Source organism: Uloborus diversus, chromosome 3 (assembly GCF_026930045.1).
Source record: "Uloborus diversus isolate 005 chromosome 3, Udiv.v.3.1, whole genome shotgun sequence".
In the NCBI taxonomy this organism is placed as follows: domain Eukaryota; kingdom Metazoa; phylum Arthropoda; class Arachnida; order Araneae; family Uloboridae; genus Uloborus; species Uloborus diversus.
Window position 1 is genome coordinate 10115349 of NC_072733.1, and position 16539 is coordinate 10131887.

Consider the following 16539-nt stretch of genomic DNA (forward strand, 5'->3'; position numbering starts at 1 on the left):
AATTGTTTTTTTTTCCTCTTTCAACCTTAGAAATGTGAGAATAAATGTCTCGAATTTTTTAGTAAAATAAATATATGAACCCATTTTCAAGTTTTTAACTGAATGTGATCTACATTTGACTATAATCTCGTATTTTCTTTCAAAAAATTAAGTTTTCTGATTAAATCTTTCACTTGCAATGCAGTGAAATCTCAGGAGTCCGAAAGCATTGGAGCAGAGCTTTATTCGGGTCCTGGAAACTTTAATCATGGGGTACACTCGGTAAAACTTATCTTAATAGGCCAAAGGCAGTATCAACCTTTTTTGTGAACCTTTAAGTGCATACCATATTAAGTGTAACCATAATTTATGAACCTTTTAAGTGTTGAGAAATTAACGGTAACTCTCACTGCAGTGAAGTCATCGAGAGAAAACTGGTTTCGTTTCTATTATTTAGGGTGCTGTATTCATTCCAAAACACAAATTCAACTTTTTATTTTTAAGTGAAGAATACTTATCAGGTGTGCTTATGATTTCCAATTTTTATTTATTTTCTAACATTAAAGTACATTTTTTCACTTAATTACTAAAAAACAAATCTTTGGATTAACTATAATTTTTGATTTCTGGGGTTAGTATTCCCCCGAGGATTTAGTGCAAGTCGATGATTTTTCTGGAATATATTGCCTTACAATGTAACAGTACGTTTTTAAGAAAACGTGAAAGGAAGTTTTAAATATTCAAAAATTATTTTTTTTACCAAATTATATTGATGTGGTCATTATTAAGATCATGGGACTATCAGTTATTTGGATAGACTATATAACTTCAAAACGTGTAAAGAATCCACCCAAAAAAGATGCTAGTTTTTTAGATGCTTAGTTTTTTATAGAGATGATCTGGGGTTTTTAAATAAAAGAGAACCGTCTTTTAAATTTTGTTCAAAACCAATATCCGCCTGCTTGACTTCTAGGAAGTTTGGAATGTCTTCCTCTCCTAAAATGCTTATCTCAATGTATTGCCTATATAGATGCCAAGTTTCATGCTACATATACCCTCCATCAAATTGAAGGCCATGCACTGTGTCATGCTATGTGAAATATTGCGTTAATTTCTGCTAATACAGCACTGATAGGGCCTATACGAGAGCATTCAAGTTAAATATATGAAGCAATTTACCCACCATAGCGTACCCTGGCAACAAAAGGGACACTGCACAGATAAACAGCACTGGAGAGAAAAAGAAACGGTTTTTCGCGCAATAGTACTTTGATGGTTTAGTATCAAATTTTGTTATAGGAAGAAAATATTATGATGAGATTTTTAGAGGTTAATTTCTGTGTTTTAAATCTATAATGCACCACCCCATACGTAAAGTTCGAAAATTTTTCCTCTAAACTATGGAATTTTAATTTAAAGTCACTATTGATTAGATCGTTTATTACGCCACCATGCATCAGTTAAGTTCGTGTTCGTTTTATGGCAAGAACGAGCATAAAATTAATATTTAAAATCTATAGTTTGTCCGTTTTTCCAAAATTTTGAGTTGTGTTACGTTCGTTGTCAGGGAGCGATACAATGCGATCAGCGAATTGAGGTCGATTACACGGGATTTCTCTGTTAAAAAAATAGCTAAGTAAAAAAAAAAAGTTGTGAGGGAAAATCCTGAAATCGTTTATTTTCATTTAATAAAAGTAGCTCTCATTAACCTCTTCGTTTCAGATGTTTCCAATCGGGTACCGTTAAAAAAAATCGTCAAAAGTATTATTTTGTTAAAAATCCTTTAAGTATAATGGATTCAATTAAAAGCATTCTAATGTTTTGATCACTATGTGAGTAGCAGAATAGATTGCAATTTTAGAAGGTTACTCTCAAAGAAAAATTGCTGACCGTAATTTGCGAAAACTGGCGCATTTGGGGGTAAACATAAGTTATTTTCCTCTTCTGCTTTGAATTTTTAGCATGATAGAATTTTAGTACGTTAAGGAAGTCGTCTCAAACTTTAAACTAAGCTTATTTATTTATTTAATTTACAAATTGGTGATTCTCCCAAAACCCGACATTTTCGGATCGCTAAGTCTTTAAAAATTAGAAAACCGTTTTTCAAGGTATGACGGGTGAAAATTGCTTCTACATTTGAGCGAAGCAATTGCATGTTTGTTGATATTTTGATACTTAACATGTTAACCCTAATTCCGGTGGATTAACCCTAAACTCTGGTAGGTAGCCTTAGTTGTTAACCCCTTTTTCCTTTCTTCATTCTCCTAAAATTAGTCTTAACCAGTAAAACAGTTAAGTAACCGGATCCAGTTCAGCCTTGTCAAAATAAAGCACCTCTTTGTATGTTAAACATTGCCAAAAAATATTTATCAAATTATTAATGACTTATTGAATTTTTGGTGCTTTAACAATGAAATAATACCGTTACGCATGCTACTGCGCGAGTTTCATTGTTGGGGACGTCAGAGCATTATTCGATCAGGGATTTTGGCTATTATATATCGGAAGATGTGTGTGTGGTGGCGGTGTGTGTGTGTGTGTGTGTTTTTTTTAATGTATACAGTCTTTGTGAGAAGTTTAATAAAGTTAAAAAAAAGGAATAACCATAATAACCAAATTACATTTTAGATATGCTGTCCTGTTATAGAAAATACCAAAAGAGTGACATTTTTGTGTACCACTGGAGAGACATTTTACTTACACAGAAACTTATCAAGGCTTAGAACTATATTCAAGGTTTAAAATGTTCTTTTTTTAAACTCGTCTCATAATTAAACTACACGTAACAGAAATAAATAATTTTAATTAAAATCAGAACTCAAACCGGGCGCTTTAACCAGCATTCATAAATAAAGCACAGTTAACCAGCTGTGCTGCAGTCCTACGTTAAAGCAAAGTTTGCTCTTTCTTTTAGCTTCAAGTTTGTGTACTCGCACAATCGTTAGCAAGATGATTATTGACACAAAAAATTATATCACATTAAAATGATTGCTTTGTCGATCATCCCTGAACAAGAAAGTTAAAAATCGATCTGTGTCATCGAGAAAAACGGGATAAAATAAATCTTTTTTTTTTTTTTAAATATCCATTTTTAATCATCTCTTAGAGCAGAAACTGTTCATAAAAACTGTTTATTGAATATCACTCACATAATATTCGTGTATTTATTTACTTTTTTTTATGATGATGAAATCAAGTTTTTGCACAGTAGACTTCAAATAGTAACATTCAATATGTTAGGGTGACGGAGTAAGCCTGAGTAATTCTTGATCAAAAATTGCACACATCAATTTTGTAAAAAAACTGTTCAGGGCAAAATTTTATTTTTGGTGAACGTTTGATCAGTTATGAGACAAGTCCTATGCAACCTTCGAATCCCTGAAAATGAAAATAGAATTCAAAATGTTTCAAATTTTCAGTGACCAGGAATTACCCCTGAATTGGGACATTGTTAGATGACTTATGTAGTAATTAATGATAATTATTTTTTTATTCAAAAAATAATAATTTTTTTTAAATGGGTATACAACAATTGTTTTTAATAATGCATTAGATGAAATAAACTAACTTAAAAGTCTTAGTTCACAAGTTCTTTTACGCTTGATAATATTGTATTCTAAATAAACCACTAGCGTCACTTTTTAGTCAAAAATGTAACTAATATTTTTTAAAAAAATTCACCTCGAGCAAAAACTTCCCGTGTTTCTGAGCATTCTTGAGCCAAGTTTTATTGGCTCGTTTCGACTTTTACTGGCTTGATTTTAATGGAGCAAGAGCCCTTGAGGGCTATATTGCGCCAACCAAGTTTTATTGTTAATATTGTTATAAGGTTTTGAAAAGGTCTACTGACTTTGGATCACCTAATAGTATAATAACATATATATTCATTAAATATGTGTGACATAGAATATATCGTGGTTTTGGAGCCGGAGTATTATTTTCGAAAAACCTAGATTTTTCAGTAGGGTTGGTTGGGGGATGTGGGTCAACCCCCTATAACTGAACTATGGATATGGTTTTAAATTTTTTTACACTGATCATGTCATATTTCATCACAATGATTAGTTTTGCATATATTTGGGTTTCGCGGAATTTTTTCTAGGTCATAAAACTTAGTAAAAAAAAAAATTCTGCAAAATATTTTTTTGCGAGTTCAAGCAACATTTCCCAAAGAAGTGTTTCCAAGTTAGGTTTACTATTTTTTATTATAATTAAGCTTTCGTGTGTAGTTTTAACTTTTAGTGCATATTTCAAAAATAACTTTGGTATAAAATATTATTAATAAGCGTTTCAGAGGAGGAGTTCCACTTACCTCGTAAATTTTTGATATAAGGGGTAAGTGGGTCGCCTCAGTATGGGGTAAATGGGTCCCCCCTCCCCATAATGGCGAAGATTTTAAAATCAAAAGCAACTCGAATGAAACATTTGTGTCAATGAAATACAAGACAACTATGATGACCTACACTGTAACAAATTTCGGAAACTTTTCTGGGTATATCGGAAACGTTTCCGAAATAATAAGAATCCTTCATCCAATAGCGAACTCCTCAATATTCAGAAAGCTTTTTGTTATTTCAAAAAATCTAGAAGCGGAAGTGAGGCGCAATGCTTCGAAACTTATTTTATCCTTCCAACACTGGCGCCAGTGAGTCGGAAATAACGAGAGCTTATTTTTTTCCTTTTCTATGGCTGCTGCAGTCAGCAACTGTTTAGCATTGGATTGCTTGTTATTTCATGTCTAGAGAGTAGTAAATTGTGTCGAAACTAGTTTTACGCCTTTGCATTTCGGGCTGCCCTTGATTTTTTAGACGATGTACGCAGCTATTAAGTTAGTTAATAACGATTTGCTTCTTTACAATTGCAGGTGCGACCATGATTACATATATATTGTGTGTTCAAGCGTGAATAGTTTGAACACCCGTTTTTATACTTAATGAAACGAAACCCTTTGGATTACTTTTTCAGTTGTAATAGAGGTACTTAGATTTTCTTCCGCTCATGTTCATTTGTAAGTATTAATGAATATTTTAAAACATGTTGTTATATACATTTATATTTTTGTTGATTTGCATTTGATGAGGCTCCAATTGTTACTGTTTTTGGGTTTATCGAATCAATTTTAAGTTATCCTACATACCTATGTGCGCAGTGTACTATTTGTTGTAACCAATTGAAACTGATTAATTACGCAAAAGAAATAAGATTTATATTTGAAAAGCAATCACAGAAAAGTTATTTCGAAATACTTGGATATACATACATTGGTTCAAAAAAAAAAAAAAAGCAATTGTTTAATTCATTAAAAATATGGTAATGCAAATGTTTTCTAGTATTGTAATATGCCTCACAAAAAATGTGCCAGTATTATTTATCTTTTTTTATTATAATTTATTCATTTATTTAAAAATAGTTGTACTATTAGAAAATGGCCCAGTTATCTATTAGTAAGCAACATAGTTATACAATTAATTCATGTGCTTATTCATTTTGTTAAACGTGGTGGACAATAAAAAATTCCTTGACATTAGTTGTTCGGTAAATAACATTTCCTTCGTGGATATACTAGTTTAATATAGGACAGTCAGGAGGAATGAGTCAGTGGCAAAAATGGAACAGCTGCATTTACAAGCCGAAATAAAAAGAAATATTATTTCATGTCATTGTTTTAAAAGTGATCATTTTTTAAATACTATGTTATTAATATACAATGTACATATGGAGAGAAGACGAAGGGCGTTCACCACGCAGACTGCCATTGACATTTTCAGGGATTGCTTTTTTTTGGGGGGGGGGCACTTTATAGCATTTTATGGGTTCACCATCACTCTTATGGTATGGGGGGGGGAATCTCGTATATATGAAATGGAGTAATCATGCAATAGAATTCAATGTTTTAATAAATAAAATACATAATGCATTTTGCGCACATTGTAAAAATAAAATCAGTACCCTATTTTGATTAAGTATTTATATTTGTGATGAACTGGAAAAGGGCAAGAACAGAAGAATCAACCCGAATGGTTCCAACAGGAGGACTTGGTGTCATATTTAAATTCACCAATTTCTCTGTTGGCACTTTTCAGTACACTTCGTTCGTCCTTGACGCGAAGGGAAGGTAAGTTCTGTCAAATTTTATCCGAAAATAAAAGCCATCAAGTTTGATACAAGATATGTTTTTAAGTTCTGCATTAAAAATACAATATGTTGATAATTTTGTCTTGAAAATATTGAGAGAAAAACTGAAGTTTAAGATTGTTTAACAAACAATCCCACTTTTGAGAAAGTACCCCCCCCCTTCCATCCCCTGACGATTTTGTGATTAGGAATGAAACTACTATATTATTTCAAAATTTTCAAAAATTTTCATAAATTTTCAAAAATTTATAACTGTGCATATGTTACGCTGTTAACCATGCTATTTGTCATTAGAAATTCAGAAAAAAAAATCCACGAATGATTCTAAAATTGCTTGTTTCATTGCTGTTAGATATGAATGAACTGAAACTGATATGGTATGCAATACTATAGTAAAAAATTATATTTTAGAAAAAATCACGGAAAAAGGATTCTGAAATTCTCGGAAACGTTTTTGAAAATTGTTTGGAGAGTTCCGAAATACTCGGAAACGTTTTCGAAACTTTCATGAACCACAGCTGCACAGAATACTCAGAAACATTTCTGGAAATTACGGAAAGAGGATTCCGAAATACTCAGAAACGTTTCTGAAAAATACAGAAAGAGTATTCCAAAATACTCAGAAACATTGAAAGAGGATTCCGAAATACTCAGACACGTTTCTGGACATTACAGAAAGATAATTCCGAAATACTCAGAAACGTTTTTGAAAATTTCATGAACCGCAGCTGCACGATATACTCAGAAACGTTTCCGGATTTTTTTTACAGTGTAGTAGGAATTGGTAGTTCAAATACAAAACTATTAAAGCTGGGTTGGTGATTATGTATTTGTGAAACTTACATCAAAGAAAACCATAAAGTATTATGTAGGTCTAATGTTGGAAGTTGGTGGCAAAATTTTTTTAAAAATACTGCTGAATTTGCAAGAACGAATAGAAATATTGACATTTTTATTGACCTGATGCAGAAGATTTTGAAACTATTACTGAGGGATAAAAAGTGATAATAATTTTTTCTTAGCCAACTTTAAATTGACACCTCCATTTAGTGCTTCCAATTTCTTATTCAACTTATAGTTTTGGCAAATTTACAAAAATTGATCTGAATCAACTATATTACGTTTGTTCAACACACTTTTATATGTATAGAAAAATATGTATCTATAGGCTTTCAATACATTTTACAGAGTTTTTTTTTTATTATTTTTACTTATTATTTATTTATTTATTTATTTATTTAATTTTTCGTTAAGCAAGTTTAAAAGACACTAAATATCTCATAAATGGATGCATTTACAAAAAAAAAAAAAAATACACGAAAATAATTGCTTTTAGAGCTATACTATACTCAAAGACTCCGATATTTAATGTGTATTAAAGACATGTTCCTTTTAATGTATTACTCTGGTAGCTATATGAATAATAAAAATCACATGACTGACATTTCGGTTTATCTTGATAAAATTAAAAAACAGTTGATAAATTCTCCAAAGCATTTGAAGATCTTCATGCTCAAAAGATTAATTTAGTATATTTTTCATTGGTAGCAAAATAATTCACATTGAAACAAAAATAATTCACTACATTTAATGCAATCTTATTAAACATAAAATCTGAAACAAGTCCATGAAGTTCAAAAATGAAATGTTAAATCGTGAATTAAAATTATACATGTTTTATTCCCGTATGTTTTGTACTTAGCAAAGTGAACCAGTAGTTTTTATGCGAAAGCGTTATAAAAATAATTATATTGCCTTTCTACTATAACACAAAGAAAATGGGGGGAAGGTAACAAGTTATCTTATTTTTAAGGAAATGATACTAGATGATGCATTTAGCATATAACATGTATAAAAGTTTTGAATGAAGTTTTACTCGTATTTAAACCATATATCAGTAAAATTTGATCATTTCAAACCAAATTGATTATCACGAACAATTAAGTATAGATTCATTTCTAAGACAAATATTATTCTAAAAAGCGTATTGAGACATTCACGCATAGACACATGCGGATGTTGATAATTTTTTTCAAATAACCTTTAAAACATTTTAAGAAGCTAATCTATAATTTTTCATGAAGCGATTTCTAAATGGAAAATTGCGATAGAAATATGCATTTCAATGCAACTATTTTTTATAATTAGGAGGAAATTGAAAACTCTTCATGTTTATGCATATTTTTCACCATTAAGTCCCGTAAATATCAAATTATATACGGCGCACGATATAAAAAATAAAAAGCACTTAAATTACCTTTGGTCTTGCACAAATCATAATCACTTGCGCTTTTAATAACACTCATAAATAACTGCAAGTCAACAAAAATCAGAACGAGAGGAAGAAGTTTATTAATATGCCTCGACGAGTATGCAAATCTATTTAATATTTATGGCTGTGAATACGCGTTTAGTACATTGTTTTAAGTAAATATTTATTGAATAAGATATTAACTATTTTCAATTCGTTTACGTTGATGAGAAAAATGTGCAAATGCTTCAGATTTAGTTAAGCTTGGCAGCATATTTGCTTGAAATCGATTTTTTTCATTTAATTGCTTAATCTTCCTACCGTTAACAAGAAATGGAAGAATGTTCATCCAGTACAGACTCACTTTATTTTACACGGAGGAATATTGATAGTTTTTTTTAGTTTTTTCTCCTTTGGAGCCATTAAGACTGTTATACAGGGTTATGCATAACTCCTACCTCTGGGATTTCGAAACGTTAGTTTAAAAGTACTATGACAAATACATCAAAAAAGAACATATGAAGAAATAACAGAGCCATTACAAGTTTTATTTAAACATCTGACATGTGCACTTAAAACAACAATTTCAAAAATGACGAAAAAGTACTCAAATTTGAACACATTGCAGAGTCAAAATGGCTCCGACTATGTCGTACTCCAATTTGAAATATTTGAATACTCATCAAATACTGAAATCAACATATGCTCATTTTTGAGGTACCTGTGCTCACTTTTAAATATGTAATAATTTCAAAATTGAGCATTAACCGAGTTATGTACTCATTTTTGAGTATGAAATAATTCAGCATACTATTTGAGAACATGGGTACTCATATTTTAAACCAAAGTTTTCTAGAAAATTTGAAAGCATGAATGTACTCACTTATTTTTGAACACTTAATTTTTCTCAGTGTGTCACCCCTTGGTCACCAGGCTTTCATCAATGCGATATTCCAGGTCCTCTCAAACGGCTTGGTATTATCAAAGTTATTGACAGCATGTGTTATCTTCTTGTTTTTTTTTTTTTTTTTGTAGGGGATGTAAAAGATCAAAATTTTTTGTTCCTGTTTAAACGTGATTTAGCTAAACTAACGATCAAACGGCACGACCTTGAGGGCCACGGATTTGGACAAAACTCTAGCTATAGGTCTATTCCCACTAGTTATGAGCGCAGGTAAAGCGGTTTGACTGAATAAGCCCCAGTTTCTCTGCAACGAGGGTCCGAATTTGCTGGTTTGGCCTCAGAAATGCAATGGCGTTTCCATTGGTATTTCAGAATTCACCACTATGTTCGATCTCCAACACCTTTAGCATCTTTTGTTATTAAATTAAGTATAAGGGAGAACACGTATTTATTTGTGGGCATTATCTAAGTTATTTAAAAAGTCGAAACGATTTTGTATTTTTGTGTGTTCTGCAACAAATCAGAGCTTTATCTCTTCTTCCATTTTTTGCTTATCAATGTGGGATACCTTAGATAGCAGACGATAAATATCCAGTTAAAGTAAATGTTTTTATCAGCAAACGATAAATAATTTTTACTAGCAGACGATTGGTATAAAACGAAAATAATAGCTTCATTTGCGAACGATAAACATCCCGTAACTTTGTTATTTCGGCATGCAAGTTAGTGAAATTAAAAGTAGTAGCCAATTTGAATTTGAGAACCGTTTATTAAAATTCGTATTCAACGTAATTAATTTAAAGGTAAGTACGCAAACGGCTCATACTGCAGTGCAATAGTAGAAAAAGGCGATAAAAATGATAATTTTAAAGGTAACTCCATTGCATTTCTGGGTCCAAATTATCAACTTTGAACCCCCGTTGCAGTCAAACCGCTGCACCTGAGCTCATATTTAGTCGTAATTGACCTATATCTAGAATTTTGTCCAAATCCGTGACCCTCAAGGTCGTGCCGTTTGGTAGTAAGTTAATAGATAACATGTGCTTTTTTTCAATAGCGTTGCCAAGTTGATTAGAGTAACCAGAAATGAACTGTCACACTAATATACGCCCGTGAGACCGTTCACGCGTCGAACACCTGGAATATATATAAATAAATCCCTGTAGTAGATACAATGTGATGTACGTCACAGATTCTTGAGGAAGTCTGCAGACTATTTCTGAATGGAAAAGTTTTTTTTTTTTTCGCTTTCAAAAGAAACCTGACTGTTTTAAAGCAGAAAAAAATAATTTAGAGTAAACGGAAAGAAATAGTAAGTGCAAAAAAGGCGCCTTTAGCTATGCAAGAGTTCTTAGTGGCTTGGATTTCAAAAGCACTTGCTTTGGCAGCTACTTGTGCCTGAGTTTATTTTCAATCATTTTAGCCTACGTTTTACTCGTCATTTTTAAATTTAGTATTTTATTTTCAGATATCCCTTGAGGATGATTTGTACTAAGTGTTATATATGACTAATTTAGTGTTGGTACGGTGTGGTATAAGACGGTACATTTCGCAGCCTTGTCATTTCATTGAGAGAGTTTGTTTGTATCGTGAGGTTTATTAAGTAACTTGCGGTGGTTTAAACTACAGATAGTTAGTCCCTCGAGGGACCTAACTCGGTTTAAAGCTACATGTGCTTGACTTTCGGCAAAAATGCGCGAATATAAGTCAACCACAGCACAGCTATATTCCTATTCAGAGTCACAACTGACTACATCTGTATTTATGTCGAGGACTGCATACTAAGTGCCTTGCCTCCATTATTTTATATGCCGATAGATGGCAGCACCATCACCGGATCGAACAGTTAATGAGAATTTAGAACTAGTCCAGGAGCTAATAGCTACCTGGTGCTAGCACCCCCAGAGGTATTGTTTCACTTGGAGGACATTGAGACCACGAGCATATTTAACGTCGCCCAGTCCCCTTTAATGACGATGGTGGATCTTCGACCATCGAAGTTCGAACTCAGGACCCTCAGCACAGCTATATAAACAGCCTGTATAATTCATGATGACGCGAAACCGGAAACGTTCGTCAACCAAATCTTTCTCGCAAAACTAAAAAAAAACAGGCAAGAAAGTACACGTCGCGAAACTCAGTCTCTTGAATCAAGGCAAAAACAAATGCAACATGCTAGAGATGAAAATCGAATTAGTAGACTTTCTTTCTTTTGGTGTTTATTGCACGGGTTTATTTTGATGAGGACTATAATCTGAGTGTCTTGCCTTCGTTACGCATAATTTATTTTTTATTACAGTACAGAATTTATATTAAGAACACATGAAAGAATTTACATCAGAAAGAGGGGAAAGTACATCCAGAGCAAGGGTGTCTTGATCCACCGTCTCAAGTGGTAGAAGCAATCGCTTAGACCACTTGGCCATTGAAACCCCAATTAGTAGACTTAGTAAACAAAAAAATTCAGGCAGCGAAAACTACCTGCATTTGTCGTACGCAGGTAGTGTGCGACACAGTGTGCAACACCCAACGTGCGCCGATCCCGAACTGATAAAATATGGTAACTGGTTGTTGATATGGTGAATTTTGATTACTGTGATGTGTTTAGGGACACTCCCAAGCTTAAGACAAATCGATTGACGTAAGAATTACCAAAATTGGTCAAGGCGTTTAGCCCCTAGAACACCATATAGGAACAGACATACATACATAGACTTATAAACACATTACCCTCCTTTGCGTCGCGCACGCGCAGTCGGGTAAAAAGTGATAACTGTACTTTGTAGAAAATGTACGTAAATTCAAAAAAAGAATCGCTCATTACTGCAAACGGACACAGAAAATCATGCAAACAGATCAACCAAAGCAAATCAAGTTAGGTTACGCCAAAAACGTGTAGAACAGGAGTGTTTTTTCTAACAAAACTGGCTCAGTCACTCGTTTACAGGCATATTGGGTTTCAATTATTCAGGTTTCGGTGAACAAGGAGAGCTTGATGTCTTTGGGAAGAAAGGGAAAAAGAAAGTAGAATGTCTAAAAATAGATCTTGCACGTGTTAAGTTAAAATAAGTATTTTCTATATTTAGTAATTTATAAACACAAAAATAAATAAATAAATAAACAATATACAAATAAATCCGCAATAACAATATCCGTCCGCGAGTAATCGGGAGTTCATTGTTATCATTCGGACTAACCTCTTTTATGGAACAGATTGCAGACTGAACTAATTATCATAGCTTATTAGCTACAGAAGCTGATAAATATTTTATTTAATTTTACTTGATTATTCTTGTCTTACTACATTTTACTACGCTAATATATTACAATTTTACTATACTTAACTGTGCCTCAATATATGCATTTGTACTTAAAAGGTAAACATTGAACCTTTAAATAAAAATTATCAATGAGAAAATGTAAAATAAGTTTAGTTTGTTTTAAGTTTTAAAAAAAATCTTATTATTTGGACAATATTGCTAATTAATCTTTAAATAAACACTTGTTTTTAATCAACATTTATTTTTTTTATCACAAATTATACCTCTAACAAATTATTCGTCTTGGAACGATGTTCATCTCGAAATCATCATCGTTAAACATCGTCGTGTTAATATCGGAAAAACTAGCTCCAAGAAGAAGCAAGTTGTTCCTTCTCGACTTTCGGTACTCTAAAATTAATTATAAAAAGATCTTACGAAATACTACGCAAAAAACAGTTGTTACATCATAGGGGCATATATTGCTCTATTTTAATCTCAGAATAATAATTCTAGAACTACGTTTTCATAACAAATTTTGAGCTTGCTTGAAAAACGGAACGTCTAGCTCCGCTCTCTCCTACAATGTTCTAAAATGTTACATTCATTGAAAATTCTGCTATTTATGAATTGTGTCTTCATGCGTGCAGTGTGGAATATATTGAAACAAAAACATGTAGTTGCATTAACTCTGCTTTGAATTGAAATTGGTTTTCAATTAAATATAAGTAATTCCAGCGCATTTAAATTTACACATGAAATTAAACTTATTAAATCGAATCCACTTGAAACAAAATACGAAATTGAAACCAATTATACCAAACCCATTTAAAATAAAAGGTTGAAATTTCACGTAATTTAATGTAAACTATTTAAAACGATCAAAGAGTGAACTATACTCGGTGCGTGCATAAATTAAAAGAAATAAAAGAAGTCGATTAGCAGATTTACAATTCAATTACACAAATTACGACTCTGTGCATGATATTTCGTTACATTATTTATGATCTGTATAAAATCCGTCTCTTACAGCTGTACATTCTTCGAAAGTTAATGCAAGGAGACGAAGACAACCCTAAAGCACCTCTTGGGAATAATTTCCGGCCCCCACTAGCGCTGAACCAAAGGGTCGTCAGAACGAATATCGACTTCCTTCGCGATGAGGTAAATTCATTTTATATTCAGTAATGTGTTGCCTTTCAAGAATTGGAATCTCATTCTGCTTTCCCAAATCTCAGAGTCGAAATCGATCTGGACGAGGTTTTAGTTCACCCCGCTTTCGAATCCCAACACTCATACTCTTCCATTCGATTAACATCCTGAAATTAAAGAAAATAAATGTTCTAAAATAAGAGTGGAGCTCGCCGCTGCTTCACATCAATAATTAAAATCAATGATGAAGCAGATGGCTAACGGCTTAGCTTTTCATAAATTATTCTACTGACAACCCTGTCCTCATTCATCTCCGAAAGATTTACGCACTTTATATGCGCAACCTTGCTCTCAAACAAAACTAGAAGAGTACCACGAACTACCATCATTCAGCAACGTTTAGGCCGTCACATTTTCTTTAAATTAGCTTCATTCTCTTATTCATCGCATAACTCCAAATTTTAATTGCTTCCTTTACTTCCGTACACGTTCACGTACACAAATTTTAAAATAGACTAGCTGCGTGCCCGGCGTTGCACGGGCTACTTAAAAAATGACAGAGAAGTCCAATTGATTATTTTGTATTACTCTGACATTAGTTTCTAAAGCGCTAAGCAGTAAATAAATACGCGTAATGCAAGGTTTGCAAAACACCAGTAGAGCTTATTTTTGGCAAAAATCTCTTTAACGTTAATCATAGTTTTCAATGATGCAAGTTATGAGTATTTTCAATAAGCACAAAAGATGAAAATATATGCATTATCAACTATAATTTCTGGTCACTTAAACTGAATTAAATCTGATAGACTATATCTGAAATATTTATGTACAATTACGATCATCTTTTTACATAAAATGACACACACATTTTGATTGATTATGTGAAACTAAAGCACCAAGACTAAATAAATACCAATAAGCATTAATTAAATACCAAGTCATCAGATTCCAAGATAGCTTTAGTTAAAATCCTTAAAAACAATTTTTTTGTTCAACTCTGTTTCACTTAAAGAAATCCAAACACTCTTAATTTAACATGTTCTTTTAACGATACAAACTGTATTTCAGAAATAGAAACAGGAAAGAAAAAGAAAGTTATTGCAATTCGAAAACTCACCCATGTGACGGGAAAAAGTTCAACAAAATAAACATAATTAGTCGCACATCCTAATGCATCAAAATATGAGGCCGGTGAATGATAAACTTACACTACAATCAATAAACATAGCTAAAGAAACAACTTTTATATGAGGAAAAGAGTTAAGAACGTTGAATGTAAAAAATAAAAAAGGACAGACGATAAAATAAAGGCTATATCCGAATAGAGCAACCAATTTTAAACTAATTTGAAATGAAATTCTAGATGGAAACGTTGTTTTAAGATTTGGACAGCAGCCAAAAAAATCTCTTTTAAAACAATTATTAGAATTTTATTTGCTCATTCGCAAAATGGCAACAGGAAAGAAATAAAAATTCCTGAATAACGTTATGTTAATTAACGTTTTAATTAATATCTCCGCTAATTAAAGTCGTACAATTACGAGATTGGTTCTATTGTTTTCTTTGGAAAATTTCGAATTGATCGGTATCTCGTTCGACTCTCGATTCGCAGCGGTTCTCGAGGAGATCGATCTTCAGACAGACAGACAGACAGACAGACGGACGCGAACAGATTTTAATATTATAGTGGATTTTTATCGAACTCGGCCTATGCGGCCCTCTTAAGAAAGAAATCCAAATCTCAAAAAATATACTTTTAACTGTGGCGGGTTAAGATATCCTAATTGTCGCAACAGCGTAGCATAAAGGCTTCAAAAGGAACCTAAAAGTGTACTTGAAACAAATTATTTTACTTAGTTTAGTTCATCTATAACCAGTAATGTTACATCATGTGACATTAGTTCGGCTATAATCCCAAGTTGCAATTCAGAGTCTTACCGGTGAGAGGGGAGGGGCAGAAAGAAAATGCAGGCAAAAGTAGTTTTCCAAATAAAAATATCTGTTTCTCAGAGACACTTAATTTAAAAATAACAGACCAAAAGGATCTCGAATAGTCGCATCCACCATAGGCTTTTAGTTATGAGCATTTATAAATTTACACGTTTTTTTACGCGTGTTTTGATATAACAATATAAATATATTGTAAACTGGAGCTACTTCAAACACTTAGAAAAAAAGAGTTCAAAATCTGTCCCGATCCTATAAAACCCAATACATAGACGTAGTTGTACTTCTCCCAGTAAGGTAGCAGTACTAGACAGAGGCTGGTGCTTGAAACAAAGTTTCTGATATTCTCGTCCTTTTCTGATTGAGGTTATGATTGCAAGTTCTCTAAACAGCTGTTTTCAGTGATTGAAATCTCCTACATGTAAGTTCATAGAAAAATAGATATCATCATGGTAAAGATGGCTTTTTGTATGCATTCTATGTATTTCTTAATAAAATAACAGTGTTTTAAGGTATATAGCTATTGTAACGGATTCGGTGCGACTTCCACTTTCTTGAAATGAAGACACAGTTCTTGATAAAAACACAGGAAATTTATTTACACTATGTACAGGAGAAACCGTTAACAACTGCTAAATTATTCATCAGCAATTATCACACAACACCGTAAACTCAACGTTTACACACGTATTTACTTCCAAATACGAAAACAACACAGCGAAATGCCTCGCTATAAACAGAGCAAAATGCTATCAGTTCGAAATATCAATCGAAACTCTCCGTTTATCCATCGCTAACGGCTTTTATAAACATCCAAGAATTTTCTACAACATTCTTTCTGCTTCGAGAAATGCGTAGACCGTTATCAAATTTTATCAATGAAAATAAAAAGAATAGGGGGTTGTCTACTT

General features: G+C 32.5%; 1 protein-coding gene across 6 annotated transcripts in view; it reads left to right on the top strand.

The window, feature by feature from the left end:
• Positions 1 to 16539, top strand: part of LOC129218172 (putative carbonic anhydrase-like protein 2) — a 235233-nt gene that overhangs the window by 204160 nt on the left and 14534 nt on the right. For 4 of the 6 annotated variants that reach the window (XR_008580299.1, XR_008580302.1, XR_008580300.1 and 1 more), the window contains one exon: positions 13562 to 13693. The exons of the other annotated variants lie outside the window; for them this stretch is intronic. Coding sequence is in view for 1 of the 4 variants with exons in the window: in XM_054852386.1 (XP_054708361.1) it covers positions 13562 to 13693 (132 nt within the window). In the remaining 3 variants the exon portion in view is untranslated. The remainder of the gene's footprint in view (positions 1 to 13561; positions 13694 to 16539) is intronic. 6 annotated transcript variants of the gene reach the window in all.